The sequence below is a fragment of the Lissotriton helveticus genome, chromosome 12, assembly GCF_964261635.1.
Source record: "Lissotriton helveticus chromosome 12, aLisHel1.1, whole genome shotgun sequence".
Classification (NCBI taxonomy): domain Eukaryota; kingdom Metazoa; phylum Chordata; class Amphibia; order Caudata; family Salamandridae; genus Lissotriton; species Lissotriton helveticus.
This window is the reverse complement of record NC_136073.1, coordinates 26,273,010-26,296,161: the sequence shown is the minus strand read 5'-3', so window position 1 is coordinate 26,296,161 and position 23,152 is coordinate 26,273,010. Positions and strand designations below refer to the sequence as shown.

Genomic DNA, 23,152 nt, shown 5'->3' with positions numbered 1-23,152 from the left:
GAAGCTTTTTCTATATTATATACAAGCCATAGTTGCTGCTTATTAATCTTATGCAAAAAGCAACCATTGACAAAGCCAATAGTCCTGACTTGTATGTATGATGTGACTTGATGTATCATATGTGGACGCAATGACTGGAACAGCAAAATACAAGTTGGTCGGTGCACTATGCTAAACACAGATTTTTACCTTACATGTTTTTAAGCTACAGCAGCTCTGCTGACCTGGCTCTCTGGCTCTAGAGCGGCTCTGCTCACCCGGTTCTCTGGCTCTAGAGCGGCTCTGCTCACCCGGTTCTCTGGCTCTAGAGCAGCTCTGCTGACCTGGTTCTCTGGCTCTACAGCAGCTCTGCTGACCTGGTTCTCTGGCTCTACAGCAGCTCTGCTGACCTGGTTCTCTGGCTCTACAGCAGCTCTGCTGACCTGGTTCTCTGGCTCTACAGCAGCTCTGCTGACCTGGTTCTCTGGCTCTACAGCAGCTCTGTTGACCTGGTTCTCTGGCTCTACAGCAGCTCTGCTGACCTGGTTCTCTGGCTCTACAGCAGGTCTGCTGACCTGGTTCTCTGGCTCTAGAGCGGCTCTGCTGACCTGGTTCTCTGGCTCTATAGCAGCTCTGCTGACCTGGTTCTCTGGCTCTAGAGCGGCTCTGCTCACCCGGTTCTCTGGCTCTAGAGCGGCTCTGCTGACCTGGTTCTCTGGCTCTATAGCAGCTCTGCTGACCTGGTTCTCTGGCGCTAGGGCGGCTCTGCTGACCTGGTTCTCTGGCGCTAGGGCGGCTCTGCTGACCTGGTTCTCTGGCGCTAGGGCGGCTCTGCTGACCTGGTTCTCTGGCGCTAGGGCGGCTCTGCTGACCTGGTTCTCTGGCGCTAGGGCGGCTCTGCTGACCTGGTTCTCTGGATCTAGAGCGGCTCTGCTGACATGGTTCTCTGGATCTAGAGCGGCTCTGCTGACCTGGTTCTCTGGATCTAGAGCGGCTCTGCTGACCTGGTTCTCTGGCTCTACAGCAGCTCTGCTGACCTGGTTCTCTGGCTCTACAGCGGCTCTGCTGACCTGGTTCTCTGGCTCTACAGCAGCTCTGCTGACCTGGTTCTCTGGCGCTAGGGCGGCTCTGCTGACCTGGTTCTCTGGCGCTAGGGCGGCTCTGCTGACCTGGTTCTCTGGCGCTAGGGCGGCTCTGCTGACCTGGTTCTCTGGCGCTAGGGCGGCTCTGCTGACCTGGTTCTCTGGCGCTAGGGCGGCTCTGCTGACCTGGTTCTCTGGCGCTAGGGCGGCTCTGCTGACCTGGTTCTCTGGCGCTAGGGCGGCTCTGCTGACCTGGTTCTCTGGCGCTAGGGCGGCTCTGCTGACCTGGTTCTCTGGCGCTAGGGCGGCTCTGCTGACCTGGTTCTCTGGCGCTAGGGCGGCTCTGCTGACCTGGTTCTCTGGCGCTAGGGCGGCTCTGCTGACCTGGTTCTCTGGCTCTACAGCAGCTCTGCTGACCTGGTTCTCTGGCTCTACAGCGGCTCTGCTGACCTGGTTCTCTGGCTCTACAGCAGCTCTGCTGACCTGGTTCTCTGGCGCTAGGGCGGCTCTGCTGACCTGGTTCTCTGGCGCTAGGGCGGCTCTGCTGACCTGGTTCTCTGGCGCTAGGGCGGCTCTGCTGACCTGGTTCTCTGGCGCTAGGGCGGCTCTGCTGACCTGGTTCTCTGGCGCTAGGGCGGCTCTGCTGACCTGGTTCTCTGGCGCTAGGGCGGCTCTGCTGACCTGGTTCTCTGGCGCTAGGGCGGCTCTGCTGACCTGGTTCTCTGGCGCTAGGGCGGCTCTGCTGACCTGGTTCTCTGGCGCTAGGGCGGCTCTGCTGACCTGGTTCTCTGGCGCTAGGGCGGCTCTGCTGACCTGGTTCTCTGGCGCTAGGGCGGCTCTGCTGACCTGGTTCTCTGGCGCTAGGGCGGCTCTGCTGACCTGGTTCTCTGGCGCTAGGGCGGCTCTGCTGACCTGGTTCTCTGGCGCTAGGGCGGCTCTGCTGACCTGGTTCTCTGGATCTAGAGCAGCTCTGCTGACCTGGTTCTCTGGCTCTACAGCAGCTCTGCTGACCTGGTTCTCTGGCTCTACAGCAGCTCTGCTGACCTGGTTCTCTGGCTCTAGAGCGACTCTGCTGACCTGGTTCTCTGGCGCTAGGGCGGCTCTGCTGACATGGTTATCCGGCTCTAGAGCAGCTCTGCTGACATGGTTCTCTGGCTCTAGAGCGGTTCTGCTGACCTGGGTCGCTGACTCTAAAGCAGCTCTGCTGACCTGGTTCTCTGGCTCTAGAGCGACTCTGCTGACCTGGTTCTCTGGCTCTAGAGCGACTCTGCTGACATGGTTATCTGGCTCTAGAGCAGCTCTGCTGACCTGGTTCTCTGGCGCTAGGGCGGCTCTGCTGACATGGTTCTCTGGCTCTAGAGCGGTTCTGCTGACCTGGGTCGCTGACTCTAAAGCAGCTCTGCTGACCTGGCAGCATTTATTTTATTTATTTTAGAGGTTTTATATAGCGCTAGCTGGACCCAGGGGTATCAGAGCGCTTTACATTTTAGAGACAAGAAGGTCAATAAGACAGGGGACATACATAGCATCAATGTATATAAACAACATATAAGTCTCCGCCTGATAGATTTCAAAATGATACATATGGGAAATAAGCACATCAAAATATGGAAGATGTGAATAATAAAAAATATCAAAAGGCAACAAATTGAAAAAAAGCGGGAGGGGGTTGGAGGGGATGAGGGCTGAAGGTGGACAAGGGAAGGGGGGTGCAAGGAGGAGTGAAGGTGGTAAACAGGGAGGGGGTAGTGACGAGGAGGAAGGGCGAGTAAGGCTGGAAAAAAGGGAGGGCGGATGCATCTAGGGTCGGACAGATGTGGCCAGTGGAAGAGAACAGATATGGATTAGGGTCCCCAGTAAAGGCACCATGTGGTCAGGAGTTCCAGATAAAGACACTAAAGAAATGGCAAAGCAAATAGGTCTTGTCTACGTAGAAAGTAGAGTTGAGTGGTGTAGACTATGTAGAATGGAGTGGTGCAGTGTAAAGTGAAGTGGAGTAGAGTAGAGAGATGTAGAGCTACTGCACAGGGTCCAATATCCGAGCCGGACCGTTGGCTGGGGTCTGGCTCGCCTCATTGTTATTGTTATTGGTAGGTCTAATTATATAGCGCACGACTCACCCGGGGGCATCTCGGCGCTGCTTAGAGACAGACCTGAAACTAGGAAATCAGACCATTCATACTTAAAATAGGTAAGCTTTTAGTTGTTTCCTAAATATACTGTGGGTGGAAATTTCACGCAGAGCAATAGGTAGTTTATTCCAGTATCTTGGAGAAAGGTAAGAAAAAGCTTTACCCCCTGTACGACTAAGACGTACTGGATCTAAGATTTCGACAAGGTACATGTTTTGCGAGTTTAATTTGCAGATAGCAGGGATCTTTGCCTTTTAAGGCATTGTAAGTAAGATAGCAGATTTTGAAATATGATCGCTTCCTCAATGGTAGCCAGTGTAACTCTCTCAACAAGGGACCAGAGGGAGAGCCAGCCGGGCGATTCAGAATCATTCTTGCCGCGGTGTTCTGAATCACCTGTAGCCTAGCAAGCAAGGCCTCTCCTACTTTGGCCAGCAGAGCGTTCCCGTAATTCAATCTGCTAATCACCATGGCTTGAACCAGAGTTCTACGACCATTTATGGGCAGATAAGGAAAGATCGTGCGCAAAAGACGCAGGCTATAATAGCAAGAACTAGTTGTGGCAGCAATATGATCTTTCATTGTTAATGTCCGATCAAGTTTTAGCACTAGGTTTTTTACACATTGTTTGGGCACGGGTGCTGCTCCCAGCTGTTGGGGCCACCACTCCTCGGACCAAATAGTTAGGGTTCCCCCATTAGCATGACCTACGTTTTTTTCAGGGTTTAGTTGAAGGCAATTCTCCATCATCCAACTGGAGATAGGGATTTAGCAGTGTATGTTAGGCGGCTAGAATTGGGGCACTTTACCTCATTATGGCCAGCATTCCTGGCCTCAGGGCTCAGTCAGGCGCGGACGGGTGCAGAGGGACTTGCCTTAGGCGCGCCCGCGTTAGCGCGTGTATTTATGGCGTCAAAGGTAAAGACTAGCCCGCAGCCCTTCATATTCCCTCAAGATGGTGGCTCGCTCCACTGGCAATCACCGAGGGCAACAATGTCACCTCCCTCCCAGCAACTATCTCCGGCTAGGCAGCGGTGAGTGCAGAATTAAAGCCAAGTGCATAGGATAAGATCAGATTTAAAACAGTTAAAAAAAATTACAAGTACAAGATGTGCAAAGTGTGCAAATACGTTAAGGTTGGCTCCCGGCTTCCGCCTAAGGAGTCTCAAATGCCTCACCCTGTTAAATTGTTGGCTCGTACAGCTCTACCAGCGAGTAGGAACAGGCAGCTGCTTTACCAAAGAACTTGATCTGAATAGAACACAATTATCACTTATAACTGTGGGCCCATGTGGTCACATCGGACAGAAAAAGCCACTAGTTCCACACTGATATCACGAGGTTGGTAGGAAGCGGGGGAGTTGATAAATAAAGGAGCATCTTTCTTTGGTAATCTATTTAGTAACATTTCTATTTCAAGTTGCTAATAGAAGATATGAGAACGAAATAATAGCAGAACAAACCCAGACTAGGACTCCATAAGTAAGAATAATGTTGGTCATTAAATAACATCCACAAATAATACGGCATGGCCTCTTATTGTAGGAGCATTGATTAAAATGCATATATATTCTATATTGCGTGCTGATAAATTAAAGTTTTTACCGTCACATGCAAAAACTGGAATGCCCAGTTTTATAACGTTTTGTAGAATCTGAGAGTTTAACCGTTCCCCAAAATGAAGTCACAATAGGTTGTTACTTTCCGCTGAAGGACAAAACGGCCTTACGTGTTTCAGCAAATACATTTTGCCATTAGTGCTGTTACAACAATAACAACAATTCACCAACTGGAAAAAAGTACGGCTATTCCAGCAAAATTTACAGTTCTTGTGGTGGAATACTAATCACAGTACTTCCTGTCAGACACTATTCCCAGAATGCTCCATTTTGGAGTTTTTGAATACGGTTTTACTACCGGAACTTTTGCAACGTGTAACTTTGATTCCTTCAATGAAGGGATTATTTATGCGCTTTGATGTCGCTAAAGTCACACGTTGTATTTTAAAACTGCATAATAAAGATACACAAGGCTGTGCATACATGGAAGTAATGTAATATACGACAACATGAGTAGCTAGCATACATCTTTGTGGAGAAGCGTGGCTCAGTGGTTAGAGGCAGCAGACCCGGAAGCTGAGATCGGCCGTGGACCAGGGTTCGATTCCCCGCCTCGGCGGGTCTCGGGCTCAAAATTCCACGGACTCGACAATTCTCGCTACGGTGCCTACTCGACTCACGGGGTCACACTCTGCGACTCTGGGCAATAGCTTGCTTAATCTCCACTACGGCCCCTCGCGGCGGGATGCCTGGCTTTCACCTTGTGGATACCCTGCCGGGGTATCTCACAGGGGAATACCAGGACGGGTTCCCTAAGCAAGCGCCTTGAGACCCCTGGGTGATTCGTGCGCTATATAAATCGAAATACATTTACATACATGCGACACTCCCAATTTAGCTGGGAATCTTCTGATCTTTATCAAACCTAAAATTATGTAATATCAGATTTCTCCCTCTTAAAATTACCTTTACTTCAACTTTCCTACTTCTTAGCCGGTGCCTTACGCTGGCATGTGGGAAGTGAACACTGCAAGCAAGAACAACCCTCAAGTCTGTGGCATTTCTATTAAGTTGAAATGAAGGTCGAAGACTATATTTAAATAATACGTGTTTTTTTTACTGAGTATATTGATGAAGCCGGCAAAGTAATAATGGGAAAGGAGGTCACGCCTTTTTCAGAAATGGATTTAATCATGTGTAACTTAGAAACTCATTAACGCAACATGTTTCGTTTTCTTAATGTATATTTTTAAGTGCTTTGACATCGTTACACTACATGGAAAAAATGTGCCTAATTACATTGTTTTAGTTGAAAGCAACAAGAAATACACTCAAACTTTTTTTTCCAATGACAGGCCACAGTTTAGCATAAACGGTGACGCCAGCCAACGGAAATGAGGGGCAGGGTTTAAACCCCTCTTCTGAAAGTCCTTGTAAGCAATAAATATTGCAGAGCGAGCTGCGCATGTGTGCAGCAACGCTAGGCGAGAACTAAAAATGTGGTCTCAGAGTGTGGGTGTATACATGTGAGAAAGAGAGAGAGAAAGTGGCAGAGTAAGCAGAAAGTATAAATGAGTAAAACTTAAAGACAAAGTATGAGTAAAAGGGAGTTCAAAGGTGAATGAGAGCAAGTAAGGGAGGATTGTAGAGTGCAAAGTAACTATGAGTGAGTAGGACAATGTCTACGAGTGCGGGAATATAAGCGAGCACGAATGAGAATGTATTAAATTTACAGTTGTCCCTGGCATACTGAAGGCAATTCGGGGCTTGGAGACAAAAACTGCTGAATCCTAGTGCTGGTATATACGAGGGAATTCGTAGCATGACAGCACAGGAAAAAACACTGGCACGCTAGAAGTAAGCTTGGTACATATGAAACTTGCCACATGGGACAAAACATCGACACTGGAATACTGGAGATATTTGGTTCCACATGGAGCCTCATCCATGGGAAAAAAATTAGAACCAACCCACTGGAAGTAGTTCTTTGTATATGGGGCACCTTTGACAAAATGCAGGTGCAGTCACATTGTACAAAGTTTTAGGCATACGACCATTACATCTGGGAAGAAGGCAACCATGACAAAATGCTGGTAGCAATGGTCGCCATGGTATATGGAGAGCATCAATTACAAGCCTGCTACTAGACTATTGCATGTAATTTTTGGCATATAGGAGCAATCATAACAATGCTGTTCCGGGGACAATGTTTAGCAAATGGGTGTGCCCATAATTTGCTTCGAAACAAGTGTGGGGGTGGGTAGGGGCCAAGGGGTGGTGGGGTACCAACCAACCCTATGGGAGTGTCAGGTTTCATTGGTTTACACTTCAATGAGGTACTTGGAAATTTAAGGACAGCTCTTTCAAAGCCTATGACTTGAGCAAATCTGCAAAAATTATGCGTTAAAATGCACAATTTAAAAATTTTCCCCACCGACAGTTTTTCAAAGGGTGAGGGAAGAAAGAACACACTGAAACCCTCTCAGAAGAAGTGGGGTTTGCTGGAATAGAATTCCACCCCCGTACTCTGGAAAGTAACCAGCTGCCAACACTAAATGCAACCAGAGAATGTAAAGGGTATAAAATGCCAAGAGAAAAACAAATTGCTAAGATTAAAAATTCACCCACCTTTAGAATCTTTTACTTGACATACTCTCTTGGCGGGAAGCATCCCAACTTTAAGAGCAGTGACTCTTTTACGAGAGAGTGTACGGACAGGAGCTTTCTTTACGACCTCATCTTGGCTTGCTACCTCGGGTGAAATTTCACATGCCATTGCAGCCTCAGCACTGTCGCCCTCTGCAGAGTCAGCTTCCACTTCAGGTTGTTGGTCCTTCTTGGAGTCACTTGCTTTTTCTTTGGTTTCAGTATTCCGCAATTCAGATACCTTTCCCTGATAATATTTGTAAGCAGCGCTGTCTTTTTCTTTTAAGAACCTAAATAGAAAGAAAAAAGTGGTTGAAAGAACACTTCGCAAACAAAGTTGAACAAGCATGAGTTGTGAAAGGTCGGGAGCTATTAAACATCTTTCCAAGGGACGGAATGCCCCCTTTGGTTCCATGCAGTGAGGCGACAAATGATAGCAGCATTTTCTTCACAATGAAGCTAAAATTACCGCACCTAGGTCACTAAGTCAATGCATGGTGACCTTGGACAGACGGTTTTTGAGGCCCTTTGGCACTTGTGCTTTTCAGGAGCACAGGTGCCACTATTATGGTCCGCTTCTACACGTATTGGTGTACAAAAAAAAAGCCTCCTGGAGATCAATCACCCCCAAATAGTACCCTTTTGCAAACGTTTGTACACACTGTTATGGTGAACTACTGCAAATGCCACAAGCAGTGCTCCATGCATTTCCTTAGTGCGCTTGACTTGACAGCAAAGACTTTTGCATTAATGAACAGTGTGTACATTTCTGAGAAACGTACACATAAGGACAGACATCTTTCAGTAGAAGCAAGAATCTGCCTATCATGGATCCAAACAGTGGTATTGCATAATGGCAGCCAAGTGGTATGCTGGTGATTGGGCCTACTTGGACAGAGGACAAAAACCTGAAAAGTTTTGCTCTTGATGACAAACAATATCCTGGGTGTTGGCTGGTAGGAATTCTTCACCTTGTTTTAGGACATATTAAGGTATATACCAACTATTGAATGGCCTTATCTGTTTAAAAAAGTAGATTAATTTTCACAATTACCATATGAAGCATAGCCAAAACAAAATGCATACCAAAACTCTGGATTGCTCTCACTGTTCTCCTTGCTGAACTGCTCAACTTCAGGTCTCATCTGAGCAACACATGTGGCGAGTTTCTCAGCTGTATCCTTTGTTTTGGCATCAACTAAGTACAAAATTAAGCAGTGTTCAACTCAAACAGCACGAAGAGGTCAGCTTAGACATCTTATGGGCAAACATGCCCATTACAACCAGGAAGAAACTGCATATTCACCCAGAATACTGATTTAAATCACTAAACAGTCAACCACTAGGCTCATGAGGCCCAGCAGGCAATTCAGAACGGACCAGAAATGAAAAGATTGTTCTCGTGCCTTATATCATGTGGGATAATAGGTGAAGTAACTGAACGAAAGCAAAACAAGAAAGAGGGCTACACTGCAACATGAAATTTTAGGACTCTGAGACGCTTGCCCGCCTATGCAGCCGTGCACAAGGAAGCAGGAGTCTGCACTGCCCAATTATGAAAGTCAATGGATAACAATAGAAGTTTTACGCCAAAGAAGCAACAGTCCACTAAAACAAGAGAGTGTCGCTTCCAGTGATGGGCACTAGAACTACACAAAATGCATCGAATAGTGCAAGAATGACTCCGCGCCATGACAAAGACCCATTCGTAGACGTTGCTAAACGAACAAGTTACTTACCTTCGGTAACGATATATCTGTAAGAAACAGTAGTTAGTATTAGATTCCTTACCTTAGAATATCCCCAGGCGTCAGACTGGATCCGGAATTTTTTTGTGTAGCAGTACCCTTGCGCGCGGTAGGCGTAGTCTGCGGCTCCGCGTCCAGCGCCGGGATGACGTCCCCGGAGTACTTAGACACCGCCCTCGTGCACTGACGTCAGTTCTTATACACAGCTTTTCCGCGCCAGAAACGCAGAGCAATGATAAAAACCAACACTGGTGCCATGAAACTAGGGCCCTGAAAGAGGATGACCTTAACCCTAGATATCGGTTCGCAGAACGGGGAGGATGGGTGGGGCGGTAAGGAATCCAATACATACTAACTACTGTTTCTTACAGATATATCGTTACCAAAGGTAAGTAACTTGTTCATCTGAAAGAAACAGGTTAGTATTAGATTCCTTACCTTAGAATAGATACCCCAGCAATATCAACCCCGGTGGTGGGTCTGCGAACCAATAATCACACTAGTAAGTCCTGGAGGAGTGAACGGCCAAAGAAGCCATCCCTCCGGACTTGGCTGTCCAGGCAGTAGTGTCTTGCGAACGTGTGCAGCGAGGCCCACGTAGCTGCCTGACAGATGTCCTGCAAGGGGACTCCCCGGCCCAGGGCAGTAGTAGCCGCCGTGGCCCGAGTGGAATGGGCCCTCAGCCCAACAGGAGGTTCCTTCTTCGCCAAGGAGCAGCATGCCTTGATACACAACACGACCCACCGAGACATGGTCAGCTTGTGCACCGCCTGTCCCTTTTTTGCTCCCACGTAGCCAACAAAGAGTTGGTCATCCACCCGGAACTGGCATGTGCGATCCAGATAAAACAAGAGCGCACGTTTTGGGTCCAGACGGTGGAGCCTCTCTTCCTCCTTTGAGGGATGCGGAGGCGGAAAGAAGGTGGGCAAGGTGATGGACTGCCCGATGTGGAAGGCTGTGACAACCTTGGCCAGGAAAGAGGGTCTTGTACGCCACACAACCTTATCCGCATGGACAGAAAGGAAAGGAGGTTTGGAAGAAAGAGCCTGGAGCTCACTCACTCTCCTGGCAGAGGTGATGGCAAACAGGAAAGCAGTCTTCAGAGTAAGAAGGCGGAGAGGACAGTTATGAAGTGGCTCACAGGGAGCGCACATCAAATAAGTAAGTACAAGGTTCAAGTCCCACTGAGGCATCACAAATGGAACAGGAGGGAACATGTGTGTGATGCCCTTCAAAAACCTATTTACAATTGGGGACTTGAACAAAGAAGGCTGATCAGGGAGCCTTAAAAAGGCAGAAAGGGCAGAAAGATAGCCCCTGATAGTGCCCAGGGCAGAGCCCTGCTGGGCAAGAGACAGAAGAAAGAGGAGAACATGAGAAAGGGGGGCAGAGAGTGGATCCACAGCCTTTGCTGGGCACAAATCTCTTCCACCTGCAGGTGTATACCGACTTTGTGGAGGGACGCCTGGCTGCCAGAATCACATTACAAACTTCAGGAGGCAAGTCAAATGGCCTCAACTGTCACCTTCAATCTCCAAGCATAGAGGTGGAGACTGGACAGGTTCGGGTGGAGGACCGTCCCCTGCTGCTGCGACAGAAGGTCCTCCTGAAGAGGCAGGTGAACCCGGGGGATCGACTGACATACTGAGTAGCTCGGGATACCAGTACCTTGGCGCCCATTCCGGAGCCACAAGGATGACTTGGGCCCGGTCGCACTTGATCTTCTTCAGCACTCTGGGCAGAAGTGGTATAGGCTGAAAGACGTACAACAGACCGCAACTCCACTCGCGACGATAAGTGTCTCCGAGCAAGTGCCGCCTTGGAAATTCCAACGCGCAGAACTGATGACATTGCGCGTTCTCTTCGGTGGCGAATAGATCTAACCAAGGCTCTCCCCACTGCAGAAAGAGGCCTTGCGCCACGTCCGAGTTCAGACGCCATTTGTGATCCATCATGCACAGACGGCAGAGTTCGTCCACCCTGGCGTTCAGAGAACCTGCCAGGTGTTGAACCACCGGGGTCACGCCCTGATGTTCCAGCCACTGCCAGAGGCGCAGAGCCTCCTGGCAGAGGTTCCACGACCCCACCCCGCATTGTTTGTTGCGATACCACATGGCGGTGGTGTTGTCCGTGAACACCTGCACTACACTCCCCCCGGACAGAGGGGAGGAATGCCTTCAGTGCTAGATGAATCGCCCGCAGCTCCAGAAGGTTGATATGGAGCCGGGACTCCGCCGGAGACCAGAAGCCTCTGATCTCCGCCTCTCCCATGTGGCCTCCCCAACCTTGGAGGGACGCGTCCGTCACGACTACGTGCTCCAGTTGGGAGAGGGATCTGCCGCTGACCCAATCGCGGTCCGTGAGCCACCACTGCAGCTATCTCGCAGTGCCCTCCGAGATCAGGACATTGTTGGACAGGTTGCCCTGATGCTGGGCCCACTGAAACTTCAGGTCCCACTGCAGAGCCCACATCCGCCACCTGGCGTGATGCACCAGAAGGATGCAGGAGGCCATCAGCCCCAGAAGCTGCAGCGTCAACCTGACCGAGACCCGGGATAAAGGCTGAAAGATCGGAATCAGAGCCTGAATATCCCGAACCCGCTGCTCGGGAGGATAAACCCAAAACTGCACCGAGTCTAAAACCGCTCCGATGAAGAGGAGCTTTTGAGAGGGACACAGGTTTGACTTCGGCACATTGATGGAAAACCCCAGCTGGTGCAGGAAGTCTGCCGTTGTCTGGAGGTGGCTGACAACTGTCTGGGGCGAGCCCGCCTTTAACAACCAGTCGTCGAGGTAAGGGGAAGACTGACACCCCTAACCTGCGCAGATGAGCTGCGACCACCGCCATCACCTTCGTGAACACCCGTGGGGCGCTGGTAAGGCCAAAGAGGAGCACGGTAAACTGAAAGTGCCGTGGCCTACCGTGAACTGCAGATAGCGCCGGCAGGAAGGGGATGTGAAAATAAGCGTCCTGCAAGTCCAACGCTACCATCCAGTCTCCCGAGTCTAGGGCAGCCAATACCTGAGCCAATGTCAGCATCTTGAACTTCTCTTTCTGGAGGAAGCCGTTGACGTTCCGTAGGTCCAAGATAGGGCGTTAGCCCCCTTTGCCCTTCTTGGGTACCAGGAAGTAGTGGGAGTAACAACCTCACCCTACTTCTGGCCCAGGAACGTGCTCGATGGCCCCCTTGGCCAAGAGGGCCGTAACATCCTCTTGTAGAAGTTTCAAGTGATCCCCCGACACGCGGTGGTAATGCGGTTGCATGGCTGGAGGGGTCGCCTCGAAGGGGAGGGAGCTGCCCCTTCAGTCGATTTGCAGCACCCAACTGTCTGACGTGATAGTGCGCCAGTGGTGATGGCGAACCCTGCCCCCCACTGGCGTCACATGGGCCTGAAAGCACAGACTAGGAGGGCTTAGAGGCGGATGCTGCAGGGGTAGGTGTGGACTGGCCTTGCCGTTGTCCCAGACCGCCGCCACGGCGGTTCCCACGTCCGAGACCGCGCTGGATGTTAGTCTGCGGGCTGTGGCTGGCAGGACGCGTGGGAGCGCCCCTTCCTTGGCCACGAAAGGAGCGAAAGGCACCCGTTTGCTGGCGCGGGGCCGAGAGGCCCAAGAACTTGGCCGTAGCCCTGGAGTCCTTAAAGCGCTTAAGCGCTCAAGCGCATGGTCTGCCTTATCGTTAAAAAGGCGACGCACATCAAACAGCATGTCCATAAGGGTGTTTTGGACATCAGCCGAAAAGTTGGCGGACCTCAACCAGGCGTGGCGACGAAACGCCACCGTCGTTGCCATCGCTCTACCCATTGAGTCCGTGGTATCCAGTCCACACCGGATGGAATACCGTGCGGCATCTTGGCCCTCCGCAAGGGCGTTGGCGAGTTTAGCCCGGGCCTCCTCTGGGCATTGTGGCAGCATGTCCGCGACCGTGTCCCACAGAGAGTGGTGGTAGCTGCCCAAGAGGCAGGCGGTGTTGACTGACCGCAATCCCAAACTCAGGGAGGAGAATACCTTCTTTCCGTATTGCTCATACCTCTTGGATTCCCGATCGGGGGGAGCCATCGGGAATGCGGATTGGGAGTTCGAGGCCTGGATAACCAGGCTCTCGGGGTGGGGTGGGTGGACAGGAAGCAAGGGTCGCCTGGAGCCATGCGGTGGCATCTGGCCACGTTCCTATCTACAGGCTGACTTGTAGCGGGCTTGGACCAAGTGCCCTGCAGAACGTCCAACAAGGCCTCCTTAAACGGCAGCAGAGGCTCAGCCGAGCTTGACTGCGGTTTAAGGACCTCAGTGAGGAGGTTAGTCCTCACGGCCGCGATGGGAAGCTCAAGGTCCAAGGCCTTGGCTGCCCACATCAGCACCACACTATAGGAAGCCCCCTCCTCCGTAGCCACGGTAGGAGTGGAGACAAAACCAGTGTCTGGCGAAGTGTCCAGCCCACTTGCATCCTCAAGCTCACCTGTCCAGTCCTGTTGAGACTGACACTCTTGTGCCAGAGGGTCCTCAGACCCCTCCCAATACTCCTCGTCACCCATCTCCTGATAGTCAGGGTTCTCAAAGGATGGGGCCGGTTCATTGAAGTAGAACTCTCCAAGCGGCGCCCAGCGCCGCCGCTCCGGTGCCGGAACCAAATCGAGGGAGGCATCGGGGACGGCGTCGCCCGGAGGAGACACCCTGAGGGTCGGCGCCGGCAAGGTAGTCCGGTCGACCGGTGACGACCCGGATCCGGATCCAGTGGGGCCTGCGGCGCCGGGACCAAAGTCGCCGGAGGCGTCGGGACCGAAGCACCCGACGGCATCGGGGCCGAAGCACCCGACCTGCTGGGGCCCCCAGCCGGGACCGCTGGGCCCGAAGGCGCCGCGGAACCCGACGGCGGAGCGAGCAACCTCATGGCCATGAGGAAGCGCTCGATCTCCTCCGGCGTCGCGTGCCGCCCAGGGACCGGTGGGTGTGGAGCAGGCCGTGACGCCCGCGACTCCGGCGGAGCTGCGTGGGCGGTGTCACCAAAACCCCCGGCCGCATTGCGCGAGCGTTGGGGGGAGTTGGAAGAGCGATGATGCCTCTTCAACTTCTTGTGCTTACCTGAGGACTTCCGAGTCCAGGACCGATGACTACCCCCGGAGCTATGGTGGCTCCGACACCGCGACCGGTCCCTCGACCTCCATCCGGACCGGGACAGCAAGCGGCGCGGGGCCGACTGCCGGAGCTCGAGCCGCTTGCGGGACCGCTCCCGCCTAGCTTTGGACATCAGGGCTCGGCAGTCGGGGCATGCCTGGTCATCGTGGTCGAAGCCCAGGCAGTGAAGGCACCGGCGATGGGGGTGGGTAGCCGACATCAGTCGGTCACAGTCGACGCAGGGTTTAAACCCGGGAATCCCTACTGGCACCTTCTGAGTCGTGTAGACTTCGAGAAATGATCAAACAAGCATTTGCAATGCAATAGGTCTCGCATTAGTAAAGTTAGAGGTATTAGTATTGTAAATGACAATTTTTTTATTTATGTTTTTGTTTTGAAAATAGCGAAATTAATAACTTTGTCATTTACAATGCCAATAGTGTTAACTTTTGCAAACGTGACACCTATAGCATTTGTAATGCAATATGTGTTGTATTTACATGACTTAGATGTATTAATTTTAAAAATAACAGTGGGTTGTATTTTTTCAATAATTATTACTTAAATAAAAGTTATTGTAATTTATAATGGCAATAGCTTAAACTATTGCAAATAACTTTAAAGATTATGTTTAGTGTATATTATTGTGATGAAAATACAAGAACAGAAGTGAAATATTAACATTTTTTGTGACATTTGTAATAAAGTTTGAAACATTGAGAGAACATATTTGAATCAGATGTTGTTGAATGGTTGCACAGATTGATGCTATGGTGGCTCTGAATGATGTTGTGGTGGCGACTGATGCTGTGGCGTTCAGTGATGCAGTGGTAGCGCATAGATATGTTGTGGTACCCCTGAGTGATGCTGTTGTGATGCGATAGAGGGAGGGTGAGAGATAGAGGCAGGGCAAGAGGTCGAGGGATGGAGTGTGGGCGAGGGATGGAGTGTGGGCGAGGGATGGAGTGTGGGGCGGGGGAGGGACGGAGTGTGGGGCGGGGGAGGGACGGAGTGTGGGGCGGGGGAGGGACGGAGTGTGGGGCGGGGGAGGGACGGAGTGTGGGGCGGGGGAGGGACGGAGTGTGGGGCGGGGGAGGGACGGAGTGTGGGGCGGGGGAGGGACGGAGTGTGGGGCGGGGGAGGGACGGAGTGTGGGGCGGGGGAGGGACGGAGTGTGGGGCGGGGGAGGGATGGAGTCGGGGAATGGATGGATGGATGGATGGAGTGGGGGATGTATGGATGGATGGAATGGGGGATGGATGGATGGAGTGGGATGAATGGATGGAGTGGGATGGATGGAGTGCGATGGATGGAGTGCGATGGATGGAGTGGGATGGATGGAGTGGGATGGATGGAGTGGGATGGATGGGGATGGATGGAGTGGGATGGATGGAGTGGGGTGGATGGAGTGGGGTGGATGGAGTGGGGTGGATGGAGTGGGGTGGATGGAGTGGGGTGGATGGAGTGGGGTGGATGGAGTGGGGTGGATGGAGTGGGGTGGATGGAGTGGGGTGGATGGAGTGGGGTGGATGGAGTGGGGTGGATGGAGTGGGGTGGATGGAGTGGGATGGATGGTGATGGATGGAGTGGGATGGAGGGTGATGGATGGAGTGGGATGGATGGAGTGGGATGGATGGAGTGGGATGGATGGAGTGGGATGGATGGAGTGGGATGGATGGAGTGGGATGGATGGAGTGGGATGGATGGAGTGGGATGGATGGAGTGGGATGGATGGAGTGGGATGGATGGAGTGGGATGGATGGAGTGGGATGGATGGAGTGGGATGGATGGAGTGGGATGGAGTGGGAGGATGGATGAGTGGGATGGAGTGGGAGGATGGATGAGTGGGGAGATGGATGGATGGAGTGGGATGGATGGATGGAGTTGGATGGATGGATGGAGTTGGATGGATGGAGTGGGAGGGATGGAGTGGGAGGGATGAAGTGAGGGGGTGGATGGATGGAGTGAGGGGGTGGATGGATGGAGTGAGGGGATAGAGTGGAGGGATGGATGGATGGAGTGGGGGATGGATGGAGTTGGATGGATGGAGTTGGATGGATGGAGTTGGATGGATGGAGTGGGAGGGATGGAGTGGGAGGGATGGATGGAAGGGATGGATGGAAGGGATGGATGGAAGGGATGGATGGAAGGGATGGAGTGGGAGGGATGGAGTGGGAGGGATGGATGGATGAAGTGAGGGGGTGGATGGATGGAGTGAGGGGGTGGATGGATGGAGTGAGGGGGTGGATGGATGGAGTGAGGGGATAGAGTGGAGGGATGGATGGATGGAGTGGGGGATGGATGGATGGAGTGGGGGATGGATGGAGTGGGGGATGGATGGATGGAGTTGGAGATGGATGGATGGATAGGATGGATGGATTGGGATGGATGGAGTGGGATGGATGGATGGAGTGGGATGGATGGATTGGGATGGATGGATGGAGTGGGGGATGGATGGAGTGGGGGATGGATGGAGTGGGGGATGGATGGAGTGGGGGATGGATGGAGTGGGGGATGGATGGAGTGGGGGATGGATGGATGGAGTGAGGGGATGGATGGATGGAGTGAGGGGATGGATGGATGGAGTGGGGGATGGATGGATGGAGTGGGGGATGGATGGATGGAGTGGGGGATGGATGGATGGAGTGGGGGATGGATGGATGGAGTGGGGGATGGATGGATGGAGTGGGGGATGGATGGATGGAGTGGGGGATGGATGGGTGGAGTGGGGGGATGGATGGATGGAGTTGGAGATGGACGGATGGATTGGGATGGATGGATGGAGTTGGGGGATGGATGGATGGAGTGGGGGGATGGATGGATGGAGTGGGGGGATGGATGGATGGAGTGGGGGGATGGATGGATGGAGTGGGGGGATGGATGGAGTGGGGGGATGGATGGAGTGGGGGATGGATGGAGTGGGGGATGGATGGAGTGGGGGATGGATGGAGTGGGGGATGGATGGATGGAGTGGGGGGATGGATGGATGGAGTGGGGGGATGGATGGATGGAGTGGGGGATGGATGGATGGAGTGGGGGATGGATGGAGTGAAGGGATGGATGGATGAGTGAGGGGATGGATGGATGAGTGAGGGGATGGATGGATGAGTGAGGGGATGGATGGATGAGTGAGGGGATGGATGGATGGAGTGGAGGGGATGGATGGATGGATGAAGTGGAGGGGATGGATGGATAGATGGATGGTGTGGGGGAGCCGAAGGCAAGAAAAAAACGAGTACAATCAGGGAAGCAGAAGGCAAGAAAACGAGGGCAATCCTGGCAGCAGAAGGCAAGAGAAACTAGAGAAGTTGTGCCTATTCTGAATCTCCCTACAGCCCAAAAAAAATAATGATAGCCTAGATGTATGTACAGAGATTATTAGATGTGCCTCTATGTGGAATATCATTTCAAGCACTATGTGTAAGCCCCATTTCTTCAACAATAGCCTTATTAAGTGCAAAGCTCATATTGGAACTTTATTTGCATAAAGAGGAGTTCTGAGGGATGTGTCCTGTGCTGCTCTCGTGACTGCTCGCGTTGCGTGAATGGTATGTCAAAAATGTGTGATTGAGTTTCTTCAGAAAATTACTGAAGGAACCAGTCGAGATGTTTTTAATATCAACATTAAGCACTTTTTGTTCCAATGCTTAAATAAGTCGGCACGATTTCCCTTTTAAAGAATATTTCTTTTTTTTAATCATACTGAGCCGGCGGCAGACATTTAGCCCCTAAGCACCGACCATACCCTTGTATATAACCCCCAGCAATTAAGGTGATGCAGGGTTAGAAACAACTCATGCAGCATAAACACAGGCAGGGCAAAACAGTGGTTTCACAGCAGAATCGGCAGTCTGAAAACCATAGCAAGGCACGGGGGGTGGGGGACGGGCAAGCATAGAAAAGACAGGAAAAAATTAAATAGGGGAGGGGGGCAGGAACGATTGGAAAGATCGCAGAGAAGGAGAGATAAAAGCTGCAAATGCACTAATAGTGTGTTGGATAGCAAATAAAACTTTGCTCAAGGTACTTTAGCAATAAAATAAATATTGATCTAAAAAAGTTTGTTTGCAAAGCGTCCTGTCCAGCTTAATGAGTGCGTGTTGCAAGCCGGTCAGTAATGCCACAGAAAAGGGCTTAAAAGTTTCCCCTCTTCCAGGTAAGGACATGGATGGTTGCGCACTCTATGCACGTTGGAGGGTGGGTTGAGGGAAACGTTGCATTCGTGCTCGGAGGGTGGGGGAGGGCTCAACACCAATCCGGAAGGTGACAGCGCTCACTTTGAAGTTCCGTGGGCTCCTGTGGTGACCTCAAACAAAACTAGCATGCAGAGGCTGTCGAAGGTTACCAAATAGTACAGGGCAGTAAAACCTGCAATGGAGTAATGAAGAGGCCGAGATAGCACGGCAGCTTGGCAAAGGGCGATGTTACCAAATAGGACGTTATATAAAACAGGACATGTACAATATCAAGCAGCCGGCAAGCGAGAGAAGGGAGAAAAGACGCGTCCATGAGCACGTACCTGCGCATAATGGCGAAAAGTGTGAAAACATCAGCTTTCCGAGCTGGCCTCAAACTAGGCGTCCGATTCAGATGAAGGAACGGCCGGTATAGACGGAAGCGGATGGAAACTGCCGTCTTTATATGTCCAGGAAACTGGAAAGCCTATCGGGGCCGGGAAGGTGCCAAAAATATAGATGAGGGACTGAACGGGCTAAGAAATGAAAATAAACAAGTTATAAAAATTAAAGGAGAAACGCGAGACACGGCCTGGCGGCCATGAAAGTGAAAGTTGGGAGGGGGAGGAGAAACGCGAAGCAAAGTGAATAATTAGGGGAGGAGAAATGCCTTCCTGAGGCCGAGGGCATGCTGGAGGAGGCGCGCACTGAACAGGGAGAGGGTGGGAGGACTTCAAGACAAGAGCCAATGAAAGAACTTAAAAAAAGTGTATGTGGCAAGAATGCGCGTCCTTGTGTTCACGTGAACTGCATGAAATCGCCCGATGGTTAAGCTCTGGTTAAGCCCCAATATCTCTCGCAAGCTCAATGCGAAAGCGCATTGACAGACGAGACCTAAAAATGATCGAAAAAGTTAGTCGAAAATTGACTATAGGTACCTCTTTTTCCGGATAGGCGCTGGCTGGCGCGGTGTGAACCTCTTGGTCCTCAGGGTCGACCTGACGCCAGCGAGAACAGCCACAGAAGAATGCCTGCAGTGCACAAAGCCAACGACTGCCTGCGGAGTTCCTGTGGGAGTGAGACAGAGGCAAAGAACTAGATAGTCATTCCCTAATCTGCATACGAAAGTAAATAGAAACGCCAAGACAACAACGAGGTATAGTACTGTTAGGCGGTTTAATGCATTACCAAAGTAAAGATTACACATCCAGGAAATGAACAATAAAGAAAATTCAACGATACCCTTCGCCGTTCAGCAACTCCTGGCGGAACCCCTCTCAACCGACAATGCCGAGCGAACCGTAGGGGCCAACCGTCCTCCGCAAGAGCCCCCGTCCTGGTAGCTCACCAACGGAGGACACTGTGCAAAGCAGCGGCCGAAAATGCCGCTCGAGTTCCGCTTGCTGCGGCAGGGTATGAGTTATGCTGCGGGGTTACTGCTCCAGCGGTTAAAGTCACCGCTTTGAACACCTTAGCAGGTGTTATGGGCTTGCCTACTCTGAAGGACTTCCCACTGCCACTGTCGATAGTTCCTGTTCCCCCTTTATGAGGCAGCTGGCAAGCACTGATGCCAAACGAGGCAGGGCGGACGACTCCGCTCACACTGCCAGTGGTATGTTCCTAGAGGCTCAGGAGATCCCGCTCTGAAGAAAGGGAGACTAACGCCAGCCTCGCATTTCTCCCGGGGTATGCTAGCTTCAGCTAGCGTCCGGCAATATCCGACGCCGCTTCTGACTGGCGGCCGCCGTATATGCTGTGAACGGCCTGCGCATGCGTCGTGCACGGCCTGTTGGGCATTGTAGTTCCTGCAGCGCAGCAGAGACGTCATGCCTGCGCCGCCGATCGTAAGTTGCAGGCTTGGAAGGCGGCTGCCACGAAAGCCGTTCGGTGCCTCTCATGTCCGGCAATATTACCAGGTAACCAGGTACAGGGGGGGGTCTTGGGGTGCGGTCCTGACAGTACGTCCCCCTCCCATCAAAGGCTCAGCCTCAGCGCCGGGCAGGCCTTCGCAGGGTGCTTCCTGTGGAACGAGTCCACGAGTTGGGGAGCGTGCACCCCTGATGCCGGTTCCCACAACTGCTCCTCAGGGCCGTAGCCCTTCCACGCCACCAGATACCACAACTTGCCCCAGCGCCACTTAGAGTCTCGTACTCCTTCCACTTCGTATTCCACCTCCGCGTCTACCACCACCGGGCACGGGGCCTTCCGCCTGAGTGAAGTCGCCGGCTTGAGCAGAGAGACATGGAACACCGGATGGATGCGCATATGAGATGGCAGGCGCAGCTGCATGTTCACCGGGCTGACACATCCAGTGATGTGGTACGGACCTATGAACCACGGGTGGAACACGCTGTGTTTGTGGAAGCGCAGATTCCTGGTTAACACCCAGACGTGATCCCCAACCCGGTACAGCGGCCCCGGCCTCCGGTGCTTATCGGCGGACACTTTGTACGCCGCCTTGGCACTAACAAGGTTCTGTCGCAAGCGCAGTAGAGTTCCCTTAATGTGAGCCACTCTCTGTGTTGCCTCTGGCGGACTGTGGTTTTGGTTCGGATGCAGGAACGGGAGAAACCGCGGGTGATGCCCATAGTTACTGTAGAAAGGGGATACCTTTGTTGAGCTGTGTGTGGCGTTATTATATGCAACCTCAGCAATCCACAGGTGGTCCACCCACTCCTCTTTACCCTGGTCTATGAAACATCGCAGGTATTGCTTGAGGGTCTGGTTGAGACGCTCGGTTTGGCCATCCGTCTGTGGATGGTAGCTTGTGGACAGTGCGATGTGGACGTGGAGGGAAGAACACCACGCCTTCCAGAACTGGGCCGTGAATTGTGAACCCCTGTCGGACACTATCACATTTGGCAGCCCGTGCAATCTCACCACATGCACCAACAGCAGTTTGGCCAGCTGTCCTGCAGAAGGCACTTGTCTACATGCCACAAAACGCCCCATCTTCGTAAGGTAGTCCACTACCACCAGGATCGCGGTGCAGCCCTGATCCAACAGTACCCCACTATGAAGTCCAACAAAATGTTTTCCCAAGGCCTCAAGGGCGTTGGAAGGGGTTGCAGTAGTCCCTGTGGGCGGCGATCATCGGATTTCATGGAGGCGCAGGTGTCACATGCCTTGACCCATTCTGTAGCGTCTGCTCTCAGGAAAGGCCACCAGAATGGTCTGGTGAGATGCTCAATCGTCTTTTCCGCCCCCAGATGTCCCGCACTGGGTGCATCGTGACACCAACTAAAAAGCTTGCTTCCGAAGACGCAAGGTGGGACCCAACAGCTGTAGTCTGTGAACGGGAATATCATCCGTCACCTGCCACTCCCTGTGTCTTCGCAGCCAGGTCTTCCAAGCAAAGGACTGGATGCCCCTCTGGACTCCTCGTAGAAACATGTTCGGTTGTATTGCCCCTAAGACCAGCCGGGTGGATGATGGGACCGATCGTCGAGGGGGGTTGTGATGAGGGGTCTGATCGATGCGAAAGAGCGTCTGCCTTTCGGTTCTCAGCACCCGGTCTGTATGTGATGTTGAAGTGGAAACCAGAGAAGAAGAGCATCCACCTCAGCTGGCGGGGAGAGAGCAGTCTAGCTGCGGTCATGAACTGGAGGTTCCGGTGGTCCGTGAACACCGTCACCACATGCCTCGCCCCCATTAACAGATGTCTCCAGTCCGTGAACGCCTCTTTTATAGCTAGAAGCTCCTTTTCTGCGATGTGGTAGTTTCTCTCCGCATCATTTAGCTTCCGTGACATGAAAGCCACCGGGTGTAGGACGCCTGTAGATGCAGGTCTCTGAGACAAAACGGCCCCTAGAGCCACTGCCGAGGCGTCCGCCTCCACTATGAACGGTTGTTCCGGATCCGGGTGTAAAAGGATAGGAGCCGTTATGAAAGCCCGTTTCAACTCTAGGAATGCTGCCTGTGCTTCAGGAGGTCCAAAGGAATGGTTGTGACTTGCGCAGCAGTTGTGTGATAGGGGCAACGAGACCAGAGAATCCATCTATAAACCTCCTATAAAAGTTGGCGAAGTCCATGAAGCACTGTACATCCCTGACGCTTTGAGGAGCAGGCCAATCCCTCACTGCCGTGACCTTCCTCTCTGACCTCTCCTGCCCATCCGGACTCAACATCACTCCTAGGAACTCCACCGTCGTGACGTGGAAATCGTACTTGCAGAGTTTGCAAAACAGCTTGTTGTCCTGTAGGATCTTCAGGACATTCGACACATGTCCTATGTGGGCTTCCACCGTATCCGAATATATCAGGATGTCTATGTACACCACTACATAGAAGTCCAAGATCTCCCGAAGCACGTCGTTCAGGAAGTACTGTAATGCAGCAGGGGCGTTACACAGCCCAAAGGGCATCACCAGGTACTCGAATAGACCGTATCTCATCTTGAACGCCGTCTTCCATTCGTCCCTGCTCCTCATGCGAACCAGATGATACGCCCCCTTGAGGTCGAGCTTGGTGTAAATCCTGGCCGTCTTCACCTGCTCCAATAGTACATTGATAAGCGGCAAGGGGTAACGGTTCTTGATAGTGATGGCGTTGAGGGCCCTATAGTCCACACAGGGGCGCAGCTCTCCGTTGGCCTTCGGTATAAAAAAAAAGGGGAGACGCTGCCGGAGACTTGGATGGCCGGATGAAACCCAGGTCCAACAGCTTGTCCGGGTAGGAGCGCAAGTGGAGGTTCTCTGTTTCTGTTAGGGCGTACAAGC

The 23,152-nt window shown here is 52.2% G+C and overlaps 1 protein-coding gene across 14 annotated transcripts in view; it reads right to left on the bottom strand.

Moving 5' to 3' along the window:
* Positions 1-23,152, bottom strand: part of LOC144799137 (uncharacterized) — a 234,288-nt gene that overhangs the window by 60,185 nt on the left and 150,951 nt on the right. For 9 of the 14 annotated variants that reach the window (XM_078670338.1, XM_078670334.1, XM_078670336.1 and 6 more), the window contains 2 exons: positions 19,373-19,502; positions 7,381-7,688 (listed from right to left, as the gene is read on the bottom strand). In XM_078670338.1, coding sequence (XP_078526464.1) covers positions 7,381-7,688; positions 19,373-19,502 — 438 coding nt within the window. Of the gene's footprint in view, positions 1-7,380; positions 7,689-8,484; positions 8,597-19,372; positions 19,503-23,152 lie in introns of all 14 variants that reach the window. The other 5 variants (XM_078670342.1, XM_078670341.1, XM_078670346.1 and 2 more) reach the window with 2 other exon arrangements.